Source organism: Lynx rufus, unplaced genomic scaffold (genome assembly GCF_022079265.1).
Source record: "Lynx rufus isolate CCGP_SWC_20201006 ecotype Redwood Valley unplaced genomic scaffold, mLynRuf1.p SCAF_12, whole genome shotgun sequence".
Taxonomy (NCBI): domain Eukaryota; kingdom Metazoa; phylum Chordata; class Mammalia; order Carnivora; family Felidae; genus Lynx; species Lynx rufus.
The window spans coordinates 11,893,298-11,919,607 of NW_025814826.1; the positions used below are offsets into that span (position 1 = coordinate 11,893,298).

The window sequence follows — 26,310 nt, forward strand, 5'->3', positions numbered from 1 at the left end:
TAAGGGCACACAATTCTAAAAACAAAACAAGGCCAATGAGGAAAAAAAAAAAATAACTGGCAATGAAATGGCTAGAGTATTAGATGCAAATGTAACATCGTACATAATTTCTAAATGAGTTAAAGTGTAGAACACACACTAAAAACTACATATAAGTCAGTAAAAAAATTTAAAAACACGTTTGGTGGTTTTTTTTTAATTTTTAATGTTTACTTATTTTTGAGAGAGACAGAGCGTGAGCAGGGGAGGGAGAAAGAGAGGGAGACACAGAATCCGGAGCTGACTCCAGGCTCTGAGCTGTCAGCACAGAGCCTGACTCGGGGCTCAAACCCATGAACGGCGAGATCATGACCTGAGCGGAAGCTGGACGCCTAAACGGCTGAGCCACCGAGGTGCCCCTTAAAAACCCACTTGTAAAATGGCATGAATAAATGTCTTAAAAAGAAAGCAATGAAATTCCCAACTGACAGCAACATAACTCCTAAAATTTCATATTCTGACTTATAAAAACTGATCCAAATAACGTCCATGCTCACATTTCACTGGAGAGACGGAAAAAATGTAAAGCAAAAAAATTTCAGTTACCACTACACGTCTGTGAAACCAGCCGTAATAAGTACAAATGGTAGTCAACGTGAAGGACCAAAGCTGCAGGAAACGAAAGGTATTCCCAGTAAACTATCTGACACTGTCAAACAATATTTACAAAAATCTGTAACAACATGGAGTGTCTACCCACATAGCCATGGGAGAAGGTGGGGGGCAGGTGGGAGGCGGGTCCGAAGCGAAGTGGATCCCATGGTTCATTTCTGAAATTTACAACTGAAGAAATAGCAATTTACAGGTTGTTGTTGTTGTTGTTGTTGTTTAATAATATGGACCTAATTACCTTAAGAAACAGACAAGACAAGCTGTGGCCGGAATCGTGAGGAAACGGTGAGGCAGAAGACTGCTGTTTGTAATAAGCCTTGGGATATTAATCAGTGTTGTGATCATGCTTTGTTTTGAAATTTTTTTCTAGCATAATTAATTAATTGATTTGAGAACCGTGTGGGCATCATGCAAATTTTCCACTTCCTTATGTGCAAATTTGGCTGCAAGAAACACGAGCAATATTGCACCCAGCTGACCTGGTGGGAATACACAACACACACACACACACACACACACACACACACACACCCCTCAGATATCTACCAGCTGTCTCCATGCACCGTGTGTATGAACCACACCCCTCCACAGCCCCTATTATGCATCAGTATCACTCTTGAAGATGAATAGCGATAAGTGTGGCTGTTTCTTCCTAGTCACGCCAGCATTGACAATTTTAGCTATTTTTTTTTATTTTGCTCTTAACGAAAGTATTTTTAAAATGTTATGTCCATTCTGATCACTGTGTGTCAAGTCAATTTATGTCACTGACGACGTTTTTGTCATGCCCCTAACTCCATTTTTTGCCCCGCGGTCTTTGTTTGTTTGTTGTCGGGTTTGTTTGGCATGCGTAATTAATAGACTAGATTTTTTAGAGCAGTTTTAGGCTTACAGAAAAATTGAATGGGAAGCATAGAATTCCCCCAAACAGTTTCCTCTGTTACTAACATCTTGTACCAGTGTGGTACCTTTGTTACAAGTGAGGAGCCAATATTGATGAATTATTATTAACTAAAGCCCGCAGTTCAGTCTTTGTGTTGTACATTGTACGGGTTCTGACAGATGTGTAGCATGTATTACCGCATCTTACACAATAGTTTCACTGCTCTAAACATCCCCTGTGCTCCCCCTACTCACTCCCCCCACCCCACTAACACTTGGTAGCTGCTAATCTTTTTACTCCCCATAATCTTTTTACTGTCCTACGGGGAGTAAAATATCATGTAATTGGAACCGTACAGTATTTAGCTTTTTCAGACTGACTTCTGTCCCTTAGTAATAGGTATTTAAGATTCTACCACGTGTTTTTGTGAGTTGGTAGCTCATTTCATTTTATTGCTGAGTAATACTCCATTGTATGGATGTGCCATAGTTTATTTTCCCATTCATCTACCGAAAGGACATTTTGGTGACTTCCAAGTTTGGGCAATGACGAATAAAGCTGCTATAAATATTTGTGTGCAGGCTTTTGTGTGGACATAAGCTTTCAACTCATTTAAGGGCAATTAAGTTTTGTTTTATTTGTTTTAGAGAGAGAGAGAGAAAGCACCAGCTGGGGAAAGAGACAGAGGGACAGAGAGAGAGAGAGAGAATCACAATGAGGCTCCATGTCGAGCACGGAGCCCAATGTGGGGTTCGGTCCCCCAGGACTGCGAGATCATGACCTGAGCTGAAATCCCGAGTCCAACACTCAACCCACTGACTCAACCCACCCAGACGCTGGGAGGGGCAGTTAAGCTTTTTAACTCAAGGAACGCAATTGTACGGTAAAAGTAGGTTTAATTTTGCAAAAAAAAAAACAGCAACAACTATGAAACTGTCTTCCAAAGTGGCTGTAACATTTTGCATTCTCACCAGCAATACAGGAGAGCTCCGTTTACTCCAGATCCTTGCCATCACTGGATGTTGTCAACGTTTTGGATCCTGGGCATTGTAACAGGGTGTGTAGGTGTACCTCATTTTTTTTATTGCAACTCCTTAATGACTTGATATTGAGCATCTTTTCACATGCTTATTTTCCATTTGCGTATCTTCTTTGGTAAGGTGTCTTTTCAGACTTTCGCCCATTTTTTAACTGGGTCGTTTCTTTCCTCGCTGTTGAGTTTTAAGAATTCCTTGTGTATTTTGGATACCGCTTCTTTATCAAATATGTATTTTGCAAAGATTTTCTCAAAAACCTGGCTTGTCGTTTCCTTTTCTAAACAGTGTCTGTCACAGAGCAGAAGTTTTTAATTTCAGTGAAGTCCAGCTTGCCATTTTTTCTTTTGTGGGTCATGTTTTTTATTGCACAATTTTGCACAAGTCAACGATTTTTAGGAATTCATAGACTGTGATAGCCACTGACCACATTGAACCTTTTCAACCATTCATTTATTTGACCAGATAATTCCATTTTGATTAAAGTCCCTAAAACAATTGGTGCCGATGTACTGAGCAGCACAATTTACAGTGAAAAATAGGAAACCTACCGCCAAACAGAGGAGAATGGAGACATAATAATAGAGAATATTAACGTTATAAAATACACTGTTGAAGATTGTTAACACGTCAACATACTTGGCACACAAACAGAAGTTCATGGAAATGTTAAGTGCAGAAAGTGGCACAGAAAGTATTATTTATCCATTAATTTCAACTGAGAAAAAATACGACCTGACAAATAGAAATGAAAATCCAGAAACATGTTTTCGTTAGAATAAGTAGCACTAGTTGCTGTAAAACACATTCCAAAGTTTCGTAGTAAAAGTTGAATTTTTCATTCATGCAAAGCCTTATTTCAGGTTAAGTAACCGCTAAGGGACCCAGGATCCTTCTATCTGGGGCTGTACCCCACCCCCCACCCCCACCCCGGGCTGTGGCGCTCTTGGCCCTTCCTTCCTCTGCGTTTGGCTGGCGGATGAAAGAAGAATTTGGGGGATCACACAGCAGGTTTTCACGTCCAGGTTTAGAAGGCTGAACTTGACCTGCACACACCTGGCCACATCTACCTTGAAGACAGGCTGGGAGAAGTGACCTAGCTGTGTGCCCTAGACATGAAGGGATGCTTCTGTGCCTACATAACGCTGCACTTGACAAAATTAGACTGGTGTTCTTAGGTTTCTTTCCTTTTCAATTTTGCTGGACTCCGTAGTAATACATAAATATTCTTTATTGTCTTAATCTATTTAGTTCCAGAGTCCAGATTATGAGAGTTTAGACACCACTTATGCCACTTATCCAAGTCTATCAGGTTCCTGTGTTCAGATAGGAAGAGTTTTGATAGCTATGATTTACTCCTTCTTTCCTTAAAAAAAGAAAATTGAAATTTGCAGCCTCTCTGGATTCATCCCCTATCCTTCGTGTCAGACAATACCTCCTAAACCGACTTGGAGTATTGCTGGTCCTATTTAAAAATTTTACAGCAAGATGACATGCCTTGCCAAAGAACAAGGCCGAAAAATCATTTCTGTGATTCTTTATTCATTTCTGTGATTCTTTATTCCTAACCTAAATTTGTGTGTGTGTGTGTGTGTGTGTGTGTGTGTGTGTGTGTTATGGTCGTTGCTTTGTTTTTTAGAGAGAGAGAGAGAGAACACGAAGAGGAGAGAGGGGCAGAGGGGGAGAGAGGGAAGATTAAGCAGGCTCCACACTCAGCACGGAGCCCAACCCAGGGCTCGAGCCCACGACTCTGGGATCATGAGCTGAGCCGAAATCAAGAGGTGGACGCTCCACGGACTGAGCCACTCAAGCGCCCCTAAATTTGTTTGTTTGTCTGTTTTCTAAGAGAAAGCAAAATTCCTAAGATTTTCTTCCCTGCGTATTAACAACTAGCGTTTGGTTATGCATCGAGAACATTCATCAGGGTCAATTCTTGTAGAAATGTTTCATATTAACACAGATTGTTTATATAAGGGCCTGTAAACATGTATTTGAAGCGTAGAACATCTTTATATGATAATCCATTTCTAAAAATGTTTTTTTTTTCCTGTGGCAGCTCTTCCTGCCCATGGGTTCTCTCCCCGTGTTTTAATAAAGTGCTTTAGAAAAAAAAAAAAATCCGTTTCCATGATCACCTTAACATTGTTCTCCAGTCACCTTTTTTTCTTTTAAGATTTTATTTTTAAGTAACCTCTACACCCAATGTGGGGCTCAAACTTAGAACCCCAAGATCAAGAGTCACAGGCTTTATCCACTGAGCCAGCCAGGTGTCCTTCCAGGTACCTTTTAAATTTAACAAAAGTTTTGGGGCGCCTGGGTGGCGCAGTCGGTTAAGCGTCCGACTTCAGCCAGGTCACGATCTCGCGGTCCGTGAGTTCGAGCCCCGCGTCAGGCTCTGGGCTGATGGCTCGGAGCCTGGAGCCTGTTTCCGATTCTGTGTCTCCCTCTCTCTCTGCCCCTCCCCCGTTCATGCTCTGTCTCTCTCTGTCCCAAAAATAAATAAACGTTGAATAAATTTAACAAAAGTTTTGAAAAACGTTTGAAGGTTTTCTAAAGTAAGTTGATTGTTAGTATCCTTGTGGTTTTTCCAGATTTTTTACTATTAATTTGCCAATTTGTATAAAATGTCTCCTACAGGCTCTTAATATATATTTACACTTTATCTATGTTTACCTTAAATAATATTTGCATGTTTAATGTATTTAATTCTGTAATTATGAGTGTCTGACTTTATTTTTCCTACGAAGGTTTTATTATATTCTGTTAATATATATTATATGTTCCAAGATAAATCACTATCCATCTATGCAAGGCTTTGTTGCTAAGTTATTACATTTATTTTTTTATTTTATCTTCTAACTACATGCCATTAATGTAAGTGTGCAATTGATTTTTTGAAGACCACATTAAAATCTTGCCATTTTGTGAACTTCTAATTTTTTGGTTGATATCCTTGATTTTCTGTATGATTATACAATTAGTAGAGGTTGACTTCCTAACAAACTATCCAGGAAACTTATTTGAGACTTTCCTTTAACTAGCTTCTTATACAGTAGTTTTAAGGTTTCATTAAGATATACAAAGTTCAATCTGTGTGCACTCTTAGTTTTGTGATTAAGTAAACCTATTAAAACCAAAATATTTATAAAATTAACTGAATTAAGGAAACTGTGACAGATTGGAAATTATATCATCTGACCTAATTGGATTTGGAATTCTATTTCTATAGACGTTAAAAGAACAAATTACCAATCCATTGCTATCCTAAGTGAATAAGTGTAACGTAAAAAATTTTACAAATGCACTTTTTGTATAACAATAAGTATACTATAACACATTTTGTAAATGCATTTTTTTGTGAAAAATAAAATTTTACTACAATGGCAAAGGCTATTTCTGAAATGAATTCTGAGAATTACAGTCAGTTATCAGATCAGGAACTGTTTGGAGTGTTACAGTATCACCACCTACTGGAGAATTAGAATTGCAACATTTTCATTGTGGAAATCCTCATCAAATGGCAATATTTACTGAATTTAGACATCCCTAGATGCATAACATTTCTTAAGATGTTGGGGTCCTAACCCCTTACTTTACACACATGTAAAAATAGACACAGAAGGGTTAAACAGTTCAATGATTTGCCTAAAATCACTAATTATGCATAAGATGAGTATATATGCTAAATTGTAGATAAGACTATACGACATTTCTACTAGTCCTCAGTCCCATGATCTGTGGTCTCTATCCTGTGTCTTCTACTGCAACACTCATCATGCTCATTGTCAGTGACCTTTATGATAAAGGCGAAAAACACTCGTGTTTTCCTACCAAATTATTTAGCATAATTTCCCATTTTTCCTTTACTGCCTCAGAATAATGAAGAGCTAAGTGTTCACTGCATCCTTAGGTTTTCTCCTACAAATGAATGCTGATCAAATTATTTATATTAGCAGCCAGTTTCTCAATATCTCTCTTGCATTTTCCCACCCACAATCTAAAAAGGAAGACAGCACTTTACAACCCTCTGCCTACAAATTAAAAGGCTGCTGGAAACTGTATGAGAAAGCAGGCTCCCTCTCAAACTGGGAGAGAATAAATTAGTGTTAAAGTTTGTTAGTAATTTCACAGCACTGTATCTACCAGAAGCTTACCTAATGTCACTTTGACACAATTCTACTTCTGGGTATTCATTCTCCTGATAGTTTTTCCCAAATATTCATTTCAGTATTATTGGTGATAGCAAAAACAAAACAAATCTGGAAACAACCTAAATGTTATATAAAAAGATACTGATAAATTATGGAACATTGACACAGCCAATACTGTATGGAGTACTGTTCAGCTATTTTTTTTTAATCACATGGTTCTGTGCACACTTATAAGAAACAAAGCCTAACCTTTATGCTTAAAAAAAAAAAGAGCCAGTTTTTATTTTATTTATTTTTGAGAGAGACAGAGACAGAGACAGAGTGTGAGCAGGGGAAGGGCAGAGAGAGAGAGAGAGAGAGAGAGAGAGAGAGAATCTGATGCAAGCTCCAGGCTCTGAGCTGTCAGCACAGAGCCTCACGCAGGGCTCAAACTTACAAAACCACGAGATCATGACCTGAGCTGAAGTTGGATGCTTAACCGACTGAGCCACCCAGGAGCCCCTGTACTTGTTTTTTTTTTTCTTTTTTTTTTTCCCTTTTTTTTAATATTCAACACGTGAGATTGAGAGTTTATAGGAGTATAAGTATCCATGTGGGTTTAGTTCTTTGTTGACTAAACTTGAGTTTTCTGTATTTATTTTGTAGTGGATTCTTTATAAAAACTAGAGTGTATTGAATGTACCTACCTTTTAGGCTGTTAAAGAAACCCTAATCTTAATATTTAATTATCTGTAATTTAGCAAATGGGTTAAGGAGTTCTTCAGCTCTAAAAGAGAGTTATGACCTTACGCTGTCATTTAAAAAAATTTTTTTTAATGTTTATTTTTGAGAGGGGCAGAGAGAGAGAGACAGAGAGACAGAATCTGAAGCAGTCTCCAGGCTCCGAACCGTCAGCACAGAGCCCACTGCGGGACTTGAACTCACGAACCACAAGGTCATGAACTGAGCTAAGTCAGATGTTTAACCCACTGAGCCACCCAGGCACTCTTAGTCTAACTCTGGATGGCCACCTTTGATGAAAATCTTTATTTGCACAAGAATACAATTTGAAAAAATTGTAATTACTTTACAACCATGCAAAAACTTTAATATACCTGAGAGTCTTTGTCTTTTCAGTTAATGTCTTATCTTTTTCCTTCATCAATAAATGTAATGTTAAAACTTCTTTGGTGAGGTGACTGGATTTCCAAGTTAACCAAACGCTTTCCTACCAAGTATTTCTCAATCTAAATAATCTCTAATTTGCAAAAAGACATGGGCCTTGTTAGAGCAGTCATCCTCAAAGTGGTTTGGATGGCCCTAAAAGGGCACGTCTGCCCCCAAGTAGGCAGAATTAGACAATATCTGTGGTGCACAGGGTTGAATAATGTCCTCCACAAAATTCATGTCCATCCAGAACCTCGGAATATGACTTGATTTGAAACAGGGGCCTTTGCAGATGTGATCAAGGTCATGTTTAAGATAAGATCATCTTGGATCAGGGTGGGCCCAAAATCCAGTGGGACTTTTCTTAAAAGAGACAGAAAAGGAAAAGACCCAGGGATACTGAGAAGAATGTGATGTGAATATACAGGCAGGAGTTGAAGTGATGCATCCTCAAACCAAGGGAGGCCAAGGATTGAGGGCCACCAGCAGAAGCTGGGAGAGTGGAAGGGACTGGGTTCTCCCTCAGAGCCTCCAGAAGAAACCAACCCCGGTGACGCATTGACTTCAGACTGGTGGCCTCCGGAACTGGGAGAGAAGGTATTTGTGTTATTTTAAAGCCTAGTTTGTTTATGATGTCCAGTCAACTTTGCCATGGCATCCCCAGGATACTAGTATACATGGGACGCCTTCTCGAGGATGGGATGCCTGGGGTCGGGTGGGGAGTCCAGTAGAGCTCTCTTTCCAGGAGGTAAACCAAGATTTCAGTTTCAAGATAGAAAACCCATGAGGCTCAGCTGTGACTTTACTCAGCACTCCACAGCCTGGGCCAATCCACCTCCCCCATGCCCCCCATACAAACGCTTCAAGGAAACAACCTGTGAGGGCAACACTGAGAGAACAGCTCAGGAAAACAAGATCTTTATTTAATTCCCGTTACAGTGCAGTAAAATGTCGTAGAGAATGAAGAAAATGATCAGGCTTTTTCAGAGAAAGCAGCATCTGTTGGAGGGGCGCCTGGGTGGCTCAGTCGGTTAAGTGTCCGACTCTCGATTTCGGCTCAGGTCATGATCTCAAGGTTTGTGAGATCAAGCCCTGTGTCAGGTTCTAGGCCGAGTGGGGAGTCTGCTTGGGATTCTCTCTCCCCCTTGCTGTCTGTCCCTCCCCCGCTCACTCGTGCATTTTCTCTCTCTCTCTCAAAATAAATAAATAAAACCTTAAAAAACTGTCAGAATGTCAAGAAAATTTTAAGCACATAGGCAGTGAGTTTGATGAAAGGCCATATTTGAAAAACATCTTCGAAAATATCAACACATGTGAACCTCAGCCACCTGATACTAGGTCATGCCGTGGTCTCCAAAATGATTCTGGGAAAGAGAATCTTCTCAGACAAGGGTTAAATGAAGTCTTCCTCTGAGACCACCAAACTGAAGGACATTTGGTTAATGATCCTAAGTATCTTGGACATAGAATGTGGGCAGAGAGATATTCTCCAGGTTTTCAGTGTATTAATGGCTGGGGCTTAGTGTCAATCACCCTAATATCCATGCAGGCTTAGAACAGAGCAAGACATAGGCTGGTTCAAAAGAAATACAGTATTTATAATATAAAATATTTATGGGGCGCCCGGTGGCTCAGTTGGTTAGGCATCCAACTCTTGATTCCTGCTCAGGTCATGATCTCGTAGTTTGTGAGTTCAAGCCCCACCTCGGGCTCTGTGCTGATGACAGGTCCCGGTTGGGATTCTGCTTCTCCTTCTCTCTGCCCCTCCCCTGCTCATGTTTGCTCTCTCTCTCTCTCTCAAAATAAATAAACTTAAAAATATAAAAATATTTACACAGTATCACTGTTTTCACAGCATTTAAATCCGTGAAAAGAGTGCACAAATCAAATTTTACAAATATAATCATATCTAAACATTCTATAGAATGTTTTTATTTGTAAGAACCACAGAAAATACCCTTTTGGACACCGAAAGAAACCTCCTGTGGCAAAAATATTTATTTTGTTATTAATCTCTTTTGTTTATAAGGTACTTAAGTATCTTTAAAGTGAAGAGTCCTCAGAATTTGTTTTCTGACATGAATTTTTGTTTGTTTTTAGAGCTTTAGTGCAACATAATTGCCAAAAAAAATTGTGAGATATTTCAAGTGTATGTGATTTTGTATATATAGTATATATTTAAATATATTAAATATGATAATCATATTAATATGTGATAAAGTTAAATATGTAAATATTTAATACATTACATATTGCAATATATACTATTGTATATTTAAGTATATTAAATATGATGATCATATTAATATGTGATATATAGTTAAATATCATTTAACATTAAATGATATACATTTAAATATTGTATATATATACATATATAGTGAAAAGATTCCCCACAATCAAGTGAACCCACCCATCTCCTCCCATATTTACCTTTTTTGGGAACCAGGGGGACACTTGAGATCTATTCTCTTAGCAGATTTCAGTTATGCAATGTAGTACTATCAACCATAGTCACCATGCAATTCGTTAGCGCCTCAGACCTTATTCACCTTGCACCTCAAGGTTTGTACCCTTCCACAGCCTCTCCCTGCCATTTCCTTACCCCAACACTTGGCAACCACAATCTCCTCTCTGTTTTATAAGTTTGGCTTTTTATTTTTTTTAAGCTTCCATGTATAAATGGTACCATGCGGTGTGTGTGTGTCCTTCTCTGAATGATTTCACTTAGCACAATGGCAGGACATAACCCTTGAGTTCCTACATGTCGAAGAATGCAGGACGACCTACAGGGGTTCTCTGAGACGCATACTTAGCCATCGGGCTTCCTTCTCTAGGCGGGGACGGTACCTGGTGTTGTCTAGGAATTTAGGGTGAAATTTCCTTCATTGCATTTTTGTCATTCACATTGCCTGCCCTAATTCTGGTCCTTTCTGCAGATACTGGGTGTGTTTGTCTTGTCGTGGTGTGTTTGCGTTGGGGCCCAGGAAGAGGGGTGAAGGTCAGGTGCTGGGAAGGACCTGGGGTAGTGAAGAAGAAAACCACTGGATCTGTGCTCTCCACAAAAAGCTGAGGGCTTAAGGAATAGCTTGGTAAAATGTGCGATCAAATCAATCAATACAATTTGATTACACTAGACTCTTTAAATGGCTTTTTAAATGTTTTTATGTGAGTATAATTGACACAGTAGTTTCGAATGTACAACATTGGGATTCAACCTCTCTACATTATGCTGTGCTCAAAAGTGTAGCTCCCATCTGTCACCATATAACACCATGACAACATCATTGACTATATTCCCTAAGCTCTGCCTTTTATTCCCATGGCTTTATTCATGACATAACTGGAAGCCTGTATCTCCCACTCCCCTTCACCCGTTTTGCCTTTCCCCCCACCCCCTCTGACAACCACCAGTTTGTTCTTTGTATTTATGGATCTTATTCTACTTTTTATGTGGTTATTCATTTGGTTTGTTTTTTAAATTCCACATATGAGTGAAATCGCACGGTATTTGTGTTTCTCTGTCTGACTAAATTCACTTAGGATAATACCCTCTAGGTCCATCCCTGTTTTCACAGGTGTCAAGATCTCATCCTTTTTTATTGGCTGTATCATACATATCTATATATCTATATCTATCTATCTTATCCCCATATGTTGGCTGTTGTAAACAAAGCTGCAGTAAACATAGAGGTACATATAGCTTTTAGAATTAGTGTTTTCATTTCCTTTGGGTAAACACCCAGTAGTGGAATTATAAATATTGGGTCATATGACATTTCTACATTTAATTTTTTGAAGAACCTGCTAAATATTTTTTCAACTTTCTTTCCTAGGTTATTTGGCAAAGAATGGGAACAACCCCTGCAAATTTCACCTCACCAATTCAACTCTCCCTCTCCCTCCCATTCTCTCTCTGTTTCCTAAATTCAGCTTTACAGGGGCACCTGGGTGGCTCAGTACGTTAAACATTTGACTACAGCTCAGGTCATGATCTCGTGGTTTATGAGTTCGAGCCCCACGTCAGGCTCCAGGCAGGGGAGTCTGCTTTGGATTCTGTGTCTCCCTCTCTCTCTCTCTCTCTCTCTCTCTCTGCCCCTTCCCTGCTCTCTGTCTCTCTCTCAGAAAACGAATAAAACTTTAAAAAAATTTTTTTTAATAAATTCAGCTTTACGTTTCTATATAATAGCTATCAAAGTAATATACTTAATCCGCTTTTAATGTATATTTTATACATTTATACATTTATAACACCGTATGGTTGAGAACTTCAGTCAAGATTAGAAGGAATCTGAAGCTCAAGTTGGGAATCTCAAATTACAGACAAGTCTGTGGGCTGGTGCCCCCTCTGGTGGACAGTTTTTACATTGCACATGCTTTTTTTTTTTTTTTAAGGGCTTTTTTTTTCTTTTTTTAATGTTTATGTATTTGAAAGAGAGCGCACACAGGAGTGAAGCGGGAGAGTCAGAGAGAGAGGCAAAGAGAATCCCAAGCAGGCCCCGCGCTGTCAGCACAGCCCAAGTCAGGGCTTGACCTCACGAACCGGGCGATCATGACCTGAGCCGACACCAAGTGTCAGACACTCAACCCACTGAGCCCCCCAGGCACCCCTGTCGCTTGGCTTTGTGTAGGTCCTACAGCAGAAAATGGTGCAGAAGCTGATTCTATGTGCCGGGTGATTTGGGGTTCTGGAGGTGGCTGCCTGAGACACAGCTCAGAGTCCGAAGGGGCTGCTGAATGTTGGAGGCCAACCTTAATTACCACTATGGTCCTTTGTTGGGAAGGTGCGTAAGCCCATGATGCTGCAGTGTCTCTGACTCAACACGACCGGAGCGCTTGTAAGAGTCAGAACCAACGCAGTAGGTCGGTGTTTCCCAGCGCGGGAAATGGTGGCCTGCGTGTAGCTTCCTGACTGAGGCGCCGGTCCAGAGCCCGTGCAGGGTAACCTCCCACCCGATGTTGCTTTCCAAGACCCAGGAGCATGAGTACCTCCGCACCACTGTAGCCCACTGAAAGCACCACTGTGGCAGGTCGACGGCACGTGGGTGGCTGAAATGGCAGGGACTTGGTCAACAGGACTGAGCGTCGCCCTCTGGACAGGGCTGAGGCCTTGGGCCTGCCCCGGGTCTTCCGCGGCTCTAGCTGCGTCGTCCTGTTCTGTGTCGTCTTGTCGTCGTGGAACGGCCTCTTTTGCTGAATGCTACCTGGCTGGCTTCAACCGGGTGTTTAGTTCCTCTGTGAATGTACTCAATGGCTCTATTTTCAGTCACAGGCAGATAGAAATGCAATACTACAAGTTTGGTGGCCGCCTTTCTTCCATTGTTTTTACCCTTCCTCTGAATGGTCATTTTGCTCCGGCTAAATACTTCACTAACAAAGATGGTAACACATTACACAACTGAGAATGGGGAAGTTGGGGGGTGGGGGGGAATGCCTCTGAACAGCCAAAACAGATATTGCAAAGCCCATGTGTGAGATTGATGTAATGTTTGCATAATCCTGAAACCACTATCTGAGGACAATGCTAACATCTTTTACTGCTATAAGGGAAGATCTCAGTGCTTTTAGAGGTAAAAGAGAGCAGCTTTCTGGGAAATTTGCAGTGATGATTGTCCCGATTTACTAAGTATCTTTTCCATAGCTACATTTCCTAGTCAGCTATTGTTGGGGAAGGTCATCAAAAGGACATGACCTCTAGAAGATACTTGCAAATGATACACCCCATAAAGGGTTAGTATCTAGAATATGTAACGAACTGATACAGCTCCACACACACACACACACACACACACACACACACACACACACAAATAATCCAATTACAAAATGAGTAGAAGTCATGACCAGACATTTCTGTTTTCTTCCTAAAGTCGTGACCAGACATTTCTGTTTCTTCCTAAAGAAGACATCCCGATGACCAACGGACACTTGAAAAGATGCTCAACACCACTCATCATTGGGAAAATGCAAATCAAAACTACAGTCAGATATCACCTCACACCTGTCAGAATGGCTAAAATCAAAAACAGAAGAAAAAATAAGCGTTGGCAAAAATGTGGAGAAGTAGGAACATTTGTGCCCTGTTGGTGGGAATGCAAACTGGTATAGCCACTGTGCAAAACAGTATGGAGGTCCTCAAAAAATAAAATAAAATAAAATAAAATAAAATAAAATAAAATAAAATAAAAATAGAACTATCCTATGATCCAGCAATTGCACTACTGAGTATTTATGCAAATAATATGAAAACACTTATTCCAAGGGATACATGCACCCCTATGTATACAATAGCCAAGATATGGAAGCAACCTAAGTATCAATTGATAGATGAATGGATACTGAAGATATAAATATGTGTGTGTATACACATATATAACAGAATATTATTCAGCCATTAAAGAATGAAATCTTGCCATTTGCAATGACATGGATGGAGCTAGAGGGTATAAAGCTAAATGAAATAAGTCAGTCAGAGAAAGACAAATACCATATAATTTCACTCATATGTAAAATTCAAGAAACAAAACAAATGAGCAAAGGGGCAAAAAAAGAGAGAAACCAAAAAACAGACTCTTAACTACGTGGAACAAACAGATTGTTGCCAGAGGGGGAGGTAGATAGGAGGATGGGTAAAATAGGTGAAGGGGATTAAGAGTACACTTATCTTGATGAGCACAATATATATATATATTTTATATATTATATATGTGTGCAATATATATTATATTTATACAATTTTTGAATCACTATATTGTACACCTGAAATGGATAAAACACTCTATGTTAATTACACTGGAATAAAAAAAAAAAAAAGACATGATCACCAATTGACCCAAGAGCTAGACTGGGCACTTGGAAGTTCCTCACCTCTTCCCTGTGCTGGGAAACTGAATAGACTTGCCTCTCCTACTTCCAGAGGCTGCTCCCAGGTCATGGCCTTGAGACAGTGATGTGGTGTTGGCAACACCTGCATGGTATATATGACTGAAACCAGTTAAGGCCTCTTTATAAACTTTCAAGATTTGGATGGTGGGTGCTGGGATCCATTCATTCTGTTGCCCAGTACAAGCGCCATATGTAAGTTGCTTTTGCTTAGTGAAACCACCACCTACCATACCAACCTGGAGTGGCCTGTCTCTTTGTCTGGTCTCTCCCTGCCCTCTGCATATGGGGGCCAGTTTCACATTTCACCTGGGAAGTTCCTGGGAGGGTTATGAACCAACGGCTGTATAGTATCTTTGTCACAATTTTAGCATTAGATGAAAGAGACTATTCACTCTTAGGACCAGTGCTTCAGAACCAGTGCAGGAAAACTCTTTAATACTCCCCTGTTCGTAATTTATGAATCACACTGAAATAGTCAGTGCTATTCTCTGAGATTTCCACTTCTTCAAAGCACACCATAGGATTGTACTTCCCCAATTCCTTGAGTTGGGGATGGCCATATGATTTTCTTTGGCCAACCAAATATGCTTATTCGAAGAAATAATGGTCCTTTGGGAGCCTACACAATGCATATATTGGTGAGCTGAATGGTGTCCCATAATTCCCTCAAGCTAGCTTCACTCCTTTTCATTCTTTTTAATTTTTACTCCCCTGATTGGATGAATTCCACTGCCTTGTCTTGGAGTTCTTCACTCTTAAGAAAGAAGGAAATCCTGCCATTTGCAACAACACGGATGGACCTTGGGGGCACTATGATAAGTAAAATAAGCTGGATATTACATGCTACCACTTATATGTGGAATCTGAAAACAAAAGTCAATCTTACAGAAACAGAGAGTAGAAAACTGGCTGCCATAGGGAAAATAGGAAGTTAAAAGGTACAAACTTTCAGCTACAAGATAAATAAGGTCTGAGGATCTAATGTATAACACAGTGACCACTGATAACACTCTATAATTAAAATTTGCTAAGAAAATAGCACTTAAATGTTCGTGCCGTGTGTGTGTGTGTGTGTGTGTGTGTGTAAATGTGAGGTAATGGGGGTGTTAATTAAGTCAGTGAGGGGAATGTGTTCATAATGTATACATAAATCATTACAGTGCACACTTTAAATATCTTACAATTTAATTTGTCAGTTATACCTCAGTTTTCAAAAGAAAAAGAATTTGTATCATGTCAGTGGAAGTAAGGGTAGAAAAGAGAAGACATGCTCAAGAGATATTTTGGGGGGAAACTTAAAAGATTTGGTAAACAATAAATGGTGTGGGAAAAGCAAAAAGGAATTAAAATGACTCTGATTTGTAGCTTTTGCTAAATGGTGATGTAATAAACGCAAAACTAATAAAGAAGGTTTGTAGGAGAAAAAAAAGAGTTTTTGGTTTAAGACACGTGTTTTTGAGACATCCAAATGAAAATTACGGTTGAAAAGACGATTGGAGATGCGGGTCTGGAGTAGAGGAAAGAGCTAGGTATTACAAAAATAGATTTGGAAATCCTAAATGCAGTCAATCCTCTATTCACATTTCCATATTTGCAAATTCACCTACTCGATAAAATTTATTTGTGACCCCAAGTCAATATACATGGGGCTTTCGTGGTCATTGGCAGACATGAACACAGAAGCAAAATACTCGAATTACTCAAGGAGCGTGTTCCCAGCTGAGGGCAAAGCCGGCAATCCTCTGCCTTCTTGTTTCAGATCTTCGCTGTATGCAAATATCCTTTGCAAGGTCTATTTAGTGTCACATTTTTTTACATTTTTGTGCATTTGGTTGATGATTTTGTCATCGAAAAGGGCCCCAAGTGGAATGCGGTACTGCTATTCCGAAATCCAAGTTCATAAGTACAAGGCTGTAATGCACCTTGTAGGAAATGGAGGAAATGTATGTGTTAGATAATCTTCGTTCAGGCGTGAGTTATGGTGCTATTGGCTGTGAGTTCAGTGTTAATGAATCGACGATGTATATTAAATAAGATGTCTTTTAACAGGAACAGAAAACAAGGCTATATATCAATTGGTTGATGAAAATATAATCGGAAGCTTGGAGAACCCTAACCTTGTATTTCCTCTGGGAGCAATGGTTCAGTACTCACTAGTTCAATGTTCTTGGCAACGTTATAGGACATAACCACGGCAAATAATGAGGATTTTCTGTGTAGAATAGTCAGTACGAGACTGGGAGACATTGAATAGCGAAAGCATATACAGCAAGATAGTAAGAAGGCTAAAGACAGAATTCTAGGGAATACCAGTATTTAGAGGGTGGACGGAAAGCAAAATGTTAGGGGAAGCTCAAAAGGAAAGGTCAGGTAGGTAAGCAGAGAGTGCCAAGAAGTATCCTGAGGAAATTTCATTAAGGGAGCAATCCCCAATGTCAAGAGCTGAAAAAAAAAGCTCCCGGGAGACCCACAGATGGCATAAAGGAAAAGCATGTTTTTAGACCTAATAGACCTGAATTTATTTATTTTTAAAAGATGTTGATTTATTTACTTTGAGAGAGAGACAGTGTGTGTGCATACACATGAGGAAGGGACTAGAGAAAAAGGAAAAGAGAGAATCCCAAGCAGGCCTGGCACTATCAATGCAGAGCCCGACAATAGGGCTCGATCTCACGAACCCTGAGGCCAAGACTTGAGCTGAAACCAAGAGTCAGATGCTTAACTGACTGAGTCACCCGGGGGCCTATAATAGACCTAAATTTAAAACTTGGTTCTGCTACCTAATACCTGGGTGATACAAAAAAAAAAAAAAAATTCAGCTTATTTCCCTGGTCTTTAATTAATTCTGTAGAATGAAGACAAATCCTAACCCAGTAGATTGTTGTCGTTTACGTGAAATAATGAGCAACTAAAAAGTCTCCATATTCTGTAAACACCAAAAAAGTCAAGATTAACGTGTTTTAAAGGGTCGTATACTACAATGACCGCAGATCTTGCTACATTCCAGCAGAAGTAAATTACACAAGTGTGCGTTTCACTTAGGTTGGGAAGTTCGCAGCGAGATGCAGTTTATTAGTCCGTGATGGATAGGACTGCATTTTATTGTCTTTCCTATCCATATATGATGATCTCTGTTGATATTTCTTGTTATTTCTTGCAGAGTTGCAGCTCTGTCTCTGGAGAGAGTCAAATCTCGGTTTGAGTTATGGATCCCTACCTCCGTCATTCACTAACTCACTCATCCACTTATTAAAGATTGATATTATGTTCCAAGCTCTACATCAAGGCACTGGAGATAAAGAAATGGCCTGTAGCCTCCAGGATCTTACCATCTAATGGAAGGAAAAACGAAGTATAACAAGGTATAAAATTACGTTTCTAGTTTAAGCACCCCAAGGAACAAGACATATTGTATGTTGAAGCAAGTGTGAGACAGAATCTCCTGGATTTTATATCATAGAATAAATGTCGTGATTCTTGAACCCCCCTCAACCACTTTGAGAATATAAAATAAAAGATGGAGGGCAGTGAGGTATTTGTAATCATATCTCTTTGGAGAAGAATGGAAAGAAATACTATAGTTTTCATCACAAGCTAAAAGAGAGGGGAGTTCCAAGTGAACATGTGAATGTCAGCTGATATTTTTTTGAAGTTAACAAGATTTGAGTGAAACAACACAAACGTATGGAGGAACTCAATGACATGACATGAGCAACTTCTTTTGTGAATCCTCTAATAAGCTAATAATTTACAAATACTGGAATAAAAGGTCTTTTCTTTTTTCCTTTTTTTTTTTTTTTTTTTTTTTTTTTTTTGCTTTTCATACTATTAACAACTATAGACACAGCATACTTTTAAATCTTAGCTTCATTGCAGGGGCACCTGCGTGGCTTAGTCAGTTAAGCATCAGACTTCGGCACACGTCATGATCTCACAGTTTGTGGGTTCGAGCCCCACGTCGGGCTCTGCGCTGATAGCTCAGAACCTGGAGCCTGCTTCGAATTCTGTCTCCCCCTCTCGCTACCCCTTCCCCCGCTTGTGCTATCTCTCTCTCAAAAATAAATAAATAAATAAACATTTAAAAAATTAAAAAAACAAAGTCATACCCTTAACTGAGCCACCCAGGTGCCTCTCTCCACCACATTTTTAAATCTAGAGTGGACTGCGAACAAAACAATAAATCAAACCCTTCCTTACGGTATTTGCCAATTTCTGAGGTGTGATACTCCCATCATGGTAAATTTCAAGCCACCGCATGCTGTTGCTGAATGCATAGAGTTAGGAAGAGGGGTTCAGTAGCGTGCCGTTACATAGTATCTCCACCATATGGATACAAGAGATATAAATAGCCTCAACGGCTTAGATAATAATAAAATGTATTCAGATAATTAGGCAACAATGATTTTTGAGTATTCATCACGTTGGTTTTTAATATGACTTCATTGTAAGCTTATGTAATTTACTTTTTAATAATGGTTATGTTCTACAACTGCTTGCGAAATTCCTGAAAAGTTAACAACAGGCTCTCGCAAGCCAGCCTAAGCCACTTCTTACACACCATTGACTTTAAGTACATTGAAAACATAGACCTCACTGTCCTGGCTGCCACTCTCAAAACTACTACAATATGGATTTTCCTCTGTATGAAATTAGTAGTGACCTTTGGTACGCCAATCTCCTCTTCCTTTAATCCAGCAGACACTTTCTGGTCCTAATCTTGCTTGATTTTCCGTAGGGGATGACACTGTTGGGTCTCTTCCTCGAAACCACCCTGTCACTAGTTTTTCCAGTCTCTCGCCTTCATTCTACCTGACTATTCCTTAGGTTTACTTTGAACGCTCTCCTTTCTCCACTGCGTCCTTCGGTGTTGGTGTTTCCGTGTATTGTCAGTCCTCATAGCTTCTCGTGTTTCACATTGCCACGGGAAGCCTCACCTACTCTGCTCTCACTAGTCTGCAATCAACACCAAATCTGTCTGTCTCCACACCAACGTTCTCTCCTGGTCTCCTAGAGTCCACATGCACAGTTGCGATTGTTCCGTGATGTATTTTCACTGTATCGTTTCTCATGAATTTCAAATTCAAAATGTCCTTAACGGAATGGCTTCTTTCTGTCGAAGTTTGTGTCTCCCTTTCTACTCAGGAATTTGCGGGTAGCACCATTTCTCAAACCACCTGACCAAAACCTGGAATGTCATTCTTTATTCTTCCTTCCATGTATTTCCCACGTAAACTCCAGCATCATTGGGTCTGACCCTAATATCTCTACCAACTGTTGCTTCTTTCTGTACTCACTGCCACTGAGGAAACTTCTAATTTCCTAACAATGCTTCATCCTACACACTGATGCCTCTGTGATCTTTCGAATCACAAATCCTTTCGTGGCCCCCAGTTGCCTCAGATCGGTGGTTCTCAACCATGGTCGCAGAACAGAATTATCTGCAGAGATTTTTTCAACCAAGTTTATAAATGTATAATTTACATATAATAAGGCATGCCTATTTTAGGTATGCAGTTCAGTGTGTTTTTAACAAATGTATATACCTGCGTAATTACCACAGCAGTCAAAATATAAAACATTTCCATCATCTCAGAAAGTTCCCATATGCCCTTTTCCAGACAACCTTCCCAGGGCTTATCTTCCCCAAAGGGACAACCCTAAGCAACCACCAGCTTTCTGCCCGTAAAGATTAGTTTCGCCTGTTCTAGAATTTCATATACATTAAATCACACAATATTTACTCTTTCGCATCTGGCTTCTTTTACTCAAGATGTCTTTGAGATTCATCCATGGCGTGTGAGTCCATACTTTCTCCCTTTTTACTGTTGAGTAGCATTCCACTGTATGAACTTATCAAAATGTTACCCATTCAGTTGCTGATGGGCATTTGGATTATTTCCAGTTCGGAGCTATTATGAATGCAGCTTCCATGGACATTTGGGTACAAATATTGTTGTAAACATGTTTTCATTCCTCTTGGGTCAATCTTAGGAGTGGAAATGCTAAGCCTTATGATAACTGAATATTCAGCTTTAGAAGAAATGATCTTCCAAAGGGGCTGTGCCATTCTCCATTCCTACCAGCACTGTGTGAGAGTTCCAGGCAGAAAGCCAGAGAAACACAGCTCATCTTGCTTGTTTCCCTTCTCTGGGATATCACAGACCTGTACTGCCTGTTATTCAATATCTGAAAACAGTTATTTCATGTACTTTGTCAAGTTTTTTAATTGTTGGGAGTGAGAGTGTAAGGGTAGGGCTAACCTGTAGCCTTAAGAGATAACAGCTTTGTTTTAACACTATAGGTTAAGAGATAACAGCCTTATCCTATCAATCAAGGGATGGATTAGTGCTTGATTGGATTGGGGCAAGGGCCTGTTTGAACTGTTTCCACCTGGGAACTATGCCTTTGCTCTGTTCCCAGGTGATAATAAGACGATGTGGTCAGCTCTAAAAACTCGGTACCCCGGTTGTTTGAGACGACACTCCGGTCAAGAGTGTCGGTCCCGATTGATTGGTTTGCCTTGCCTCTCATTGCAGTAAACTTTGTTGTGACTGTCACTGGTACCCATAGCATTCTGTTTCAGGAGTCGTGTGGATGCAACAAGAGCAAGTCTAGTGCCAGCTGCAAAGTCATGGCCAGAAGCAAAGTCCACTTGGGAAGCAACTTAAAAAAATATGAGCTTGAGTCCCACCCCATATGAATTAAATTCGAGTTTCTGGGGTTAAATGGGGAGGGAAGGGGGTTCTGATGTGAGCTCTAATGCGCAGCAACACTTGAGAATCACTGGCCGAGAGGTAAGGTTCAATCTCTTCACTAAGACAAGATCTTTCAGAACCTGTCTGTGCTAAGCCTACATCTTCAGTCTAGATCTGTACCCCACCCAACCCATTTCTATCCTTTGTCATTTCCCCTAAGCTTCAACCATGTAGTACTTTATCAACATGAACATGGCGTCTCAAACCAATCCCATTCCTTGTGATCCCTTTTGGTCCGTGGTCGATTGGAAGTACTTATCCTTTAAGATTCGGCCAAAATGTCCTTGGCTCTATGGAACATAACCAAGAGCCAGGGATTTCTAGAGCAGATGTTGTATGAAAAAAAGAATACCGGAACCGCCAATACCGGATTTGGTACCTGGACTGCCATTTACAACAGGGTGAATCCAGCCATTATTTACCGTCTGGTCTCCTTGGGTACAACACGATAGTAACAGTACGTAACGAACAGAGAGACAGACGGGATTACACACCGAGCGCACCTAGCAGGGTGCACAGGGCAGGTACCAGCAAAATACTCTCCTTCACACCCCACATCCCACTCATACCATTCAATGCAAAGCTCTATTGCAAATCGCATTTTATTATCTGTTTACATCTCTCTTTTCCCCACTAGATTGTGAGTTTTAGAATGACTGGGGCCTACTATTTTCTACCTTTGCACCTCGGGGGCATAAAAGTGTCTGGAATAAGACACGAGGAGTTTAAACCCATCTCATTTGAATGAGGAGGGTTTCGCAGTCTCCAGCTCTGCGTGCAAAGAACTTTCACTGTGTTCTTCATCCTCAGCACCGATTCACGCACTGGGGGCGAGCGTACCACCCAGTCTTTGCTGGGGAAGATGGGCTAATTTGACCAAGACCAGAAAAGCAAGGTTGCGATTTTTAACAGACAATGCGTCCAGAGGACGTTTCCATTGTTGAGTTAACAGAACCTACACGTCTACGCCGCCCTGTAGGACGGCCTACACCACCACCAGGCGCGTGGCGGAGACAGCGCGCGGCTTACGTAGATACGTCCCTGCGGAAAAAAGTCTCCGAGCCTACTTCCTTTAAGGAAAAGAGGATTAAGGCCCGGGAGGGACGGCGCCGGAAAAGGGCGACGCGCGCCCCACGCTCCGGGGAGGTGGGGGCGCGCAGGCACCGCCCCTCCCGCGGTTGCCGGGCAACCGGCCCGGAAGTCGCGGAACGCGCGTCGGCGCAGGCGCCTGTGAGCAGGTGCAAGATGGCGGAAGGCGGTGGCGCCGATCCGGGGGAACAGGAGAGGTCTTCTGGGCCGCGGCCCCCGAGCGCGCGGGATCTGCAGGTGCGGCGAGCGGCCGAGGGCGGGGCGCGGCGGCGGGAGCTGCGCGGCGCGGTGCGTTTCGGAGGCCGCCCCTGGCCGCGGCCGAGCCCTCGCCAGACCCCGCCTGGGGACCGAATTGTAACTCCCGCGATGCAGGTCTCCCCAGGGCGGTGCAGCGGACAGTGGTGTTCGTGGAAACAGGTGCCCGAGCCCAACGCTCTGGTGCCCGCGCCTCTTTCCCCTCCGCCCGATTTGCAATTTAAGAAGCAACCGTACATTTAAAATGGCATTGTGTGTGGGGTGGCTCACTGGTTGGTGCCGCCTTCGGGAGACTTCTTGTAGAAGAAAGCTTTCCGGTGGCCGCGGGCAGTCAGCGGTCACTTTATAAGTAATGATACGTGCCGGCTTGATCTTTCTTGTCTCGGAGGCTGTTTTCTGTCTGGATTACTTGTGTATAGAAATGATTGCTTTTAATCAGGGAGCCTTTCCCTTTTAGAAGGGGAGCTAAGGTATTTCATCCTAAGGCTGTGCATCCTCGTTGTAGAAACTGTAGTGCGTGAAACATTGCACGTAAGAAACGGCGGCTTAAAACTTCATGATGACATTAGTTAGCTAAATAAGAATGGGGCAAATCTCGCTTTCTCAGATACTTAACCCTACTGTCCTCATTTAGGCTTTTTTCCCCCTGTCTCATAAGACCGTTGATACAAATTCAACAAGTAAACAGTCATAATAAGCTGTGTGATTAGAAGTAAATGACACGGAATCTGCATGCGTTGGTAGAGAAGTTCTGATGCAGTTACACCTTCAGTTCTGCTTCTTTGAGCAAGTATTGAACCACCTGCCATGCATCGTTCCGCTAAACCCCACAAAATGGAGAGACGAGTAGGACATCAAATCCACAGTTGGTACTGGCCACTCTTGAAGGGGATAGAAGGGAAAAAGGCATTTCTATCTATTTGTTGCAGAAATAATATATGAATATGTTGAACATAGCATTTTAAGGCGGAGTATGATTGAATGCCAAGTTAAGCAGGACATAAAGTGAAGAATTTGGAGAATGGACAGCTCAGTGTCAGGTTAGAAGACAAACTGAATGGGGAATAGTCCCAGTGCTCGTAAATTAAGAAGTAGAAAAGAAGAAGTAAATATTTGGTTCCTTTTTCTTAAAAGGAAGAGAATACTATACCTTTAACTGGTTAGTCCATTCTAATACTATTAAAGTGAAAACCCTGTAACTTAATATCCTGTCTCTAACTTCAATCCATTTCTTCTTTTCATGTGAAAAATGAGAAAAGTTTGGTTAATGATTGCCTGATACTTGTCAGATTTACAGACCTAAGGCAGGGGATTTGATATGATTAATGGTTACAGATGTTTTGGTGAATGTCACTAATTGGAGAATGCCGACCTCTTCACCATCAGTTAGAGGATAGGGATTTTTTGTTCTTATCTACTTTCTGGTAGGTTGGTAGGTGGATAACTAATATCTTATGAACGTGATTTGGATATTAAATACATTAAGTATTGATAATGTTTCCTTTAGAATTTAATAAGCATCTGAAGAACTTGCAAATAAACCTGAAAACAACCAAAGTGATGATGTACGAAGAAATAGAGTAGGTTTAAAAGAATGATGTTCTTCTCCCCAATGAGTTTCTTTAATATCAATTATTGTTTTATTGTCTCGTTATTGTTTAATCTAGCTCTGCTTTCTTAAGTGTACTTTTCAGCAGATACTTCTTTCTGGAAAGCTCGTTCTAAGAGTCACAATATTGTAGAGGAAAAGAGTAATGTATTACTAATTGGAACACGCAAAAGATACCCCTAAGTATGCATATGTTAGCTGCCAGGCAGTGTAGGGTTTGTTGGCATCTAAATCAGAAGAGATTTCCTCATTTAGCACAGGAGGAAACATGGACGGCTGTCCCCCAGAAAGCCTCCCGGCACTGTGAGCCTCTGACTTACAAACCGCAAAAATCTCCTTTGTATAACAAACCAAGAGCAGATCTTAGCTCCCTTCCTGTACCCCCAAAGTGGGAAACATTCAGTGGGAAGGCTTAGGATGGGATTGTTAGTGACAATACTAACCCTAAAAACCTCAGTGTTCGTAAGTTTCTGAACATTTTCAGAGACTTTTCTCTCTTCTGGTTCCCCTCAATCAATCCACACGCACATGGGTTTAACACTTGGTTAACATATTTAATTGTATGCTTCTGTCCCAGTTTTCCTCCAGAATCGTATCAAAAGAAAAAGGTTTTTGTTCTCAGTGCTGTGTTTCCCTATAGATTGGAGTTGGAAGTGATTAGAGATGACTTCAGTACTTACGAGAGTCAGGACAGGTTGGGGGAAATAGTGGAGTTCTGTAAGTGGGCAAACGAGTAAGAATGTCTGATCCTGTGTTACAGTTGCCACAAGTATCCTAATCCTGATGGCTATCAGTATTCCATATCATTGGTTCTCAATTTAGTGCGTGTCCGAATCATCTAGAAGGCTTGATACAGCACAGATTGCAGGCTCCTCCCCCCACCCCAAGAGTTTCTCACTCACTGGGTCAGGGTGGGGCTGGAGTACGTGCATTTTCAAAGCTTCCCCGGTAATGGTGATGTTGTTCTTCTGTATAAAAACCATACCTTCTGGGGCGCCTGGGTGGCGCAGTCGGTTAAGCATCCGACTTCAGCCAGGTCACGATCTCGCGGTCCGTGGGTTCGAGCCCTGCGTCGGGCTCTGGGCTGATGGCTCAGAGCCTGGAGCCTGTTTCCGATTCTGTGTCTCCCTCTCTCTCTGCCCGTCCCCCGTTCATGCTCTGCCTCTCTCTGTCCCAAAAATAAATAAACGTTGAAAAAAAAGAAAATTAAAAAAAAAAACAAAAACCATACCTTCTGGCAGTTGTCACTCTAAGACTGAGAATTCCAGGAGTTTTCATCTTTTGCTGTCTGCTTGATTAATCTCATTCTCAGTTAGTTTTCCTACAGGTTTCGCTTCATGCTCTTCACATTTTAAATTCTAGAGAAAAGATGATCAGTGCTTATGTGCTTGATTCCCTCTGTGCAATTGAAAAAGCTTCATAATCTCATTGTTTAGCCCGTGGAACTTTCCGTCCTGATGATTCACATGCTTCATTACTTCATAATGCACACATTCTCATCTCTTTATTTGACAGATATTTTGTTGTTGTTCTGTTGGTTCTGACCAGTACTTTAGTTTCTTTTGATCCGTTTAAGTAATCATTTCCTTTTCTGGTGTGGTGTCTTTTGCCATGTCAACTAATATAAATTAAATTTCTTTGTAACATTTACGAATGAACTTACACCACATGATGCTGCACGGACATCATGAATCCCAGCATTCATTCCCTCTAAATATCATTTTTGGTTACTTTTTTCCCAAGAGATTTTCCAGAGATGATCATGCCTATTTGGGGGACATTAAGGGAAATTTTTGAATTGTTCAAGTTGTCAGAAGTGGCAACAAAATAACTTAATGCTGAAATTTTATGA

General features: G+C 40.8%; 1 protein-coding gene across 2 annotated transcripts in view; it reads left to right on the forward strand.

The window, feature by feature from the left end:
- Positions 1-22,723: 22,723 nt before the first annotated feature.
- The window catches only part of UBXN2B (UBX domain protein 2B), a 28,702-nt gene continuing 25,115 nt past the window's right edge, over positions 22,724-26,310 (forward strand). The window contains exon 1 of one of the 2 annotated variants that reach the window (XM_047073959.1): positions 22,724-22,831. In XM_047073959.1, coding sequence (XP_046929915.1) covers positions 22,751-22,831 — 81 coding nt within the window. In that variant the 5' untranslated portion in view covers positions 22,724-22,750. The remainder of the gene's footprint in view (positions 22,832-26,310) is intronic. The other variant, XM_047073958.1, reaches the window with a different exon arrangement.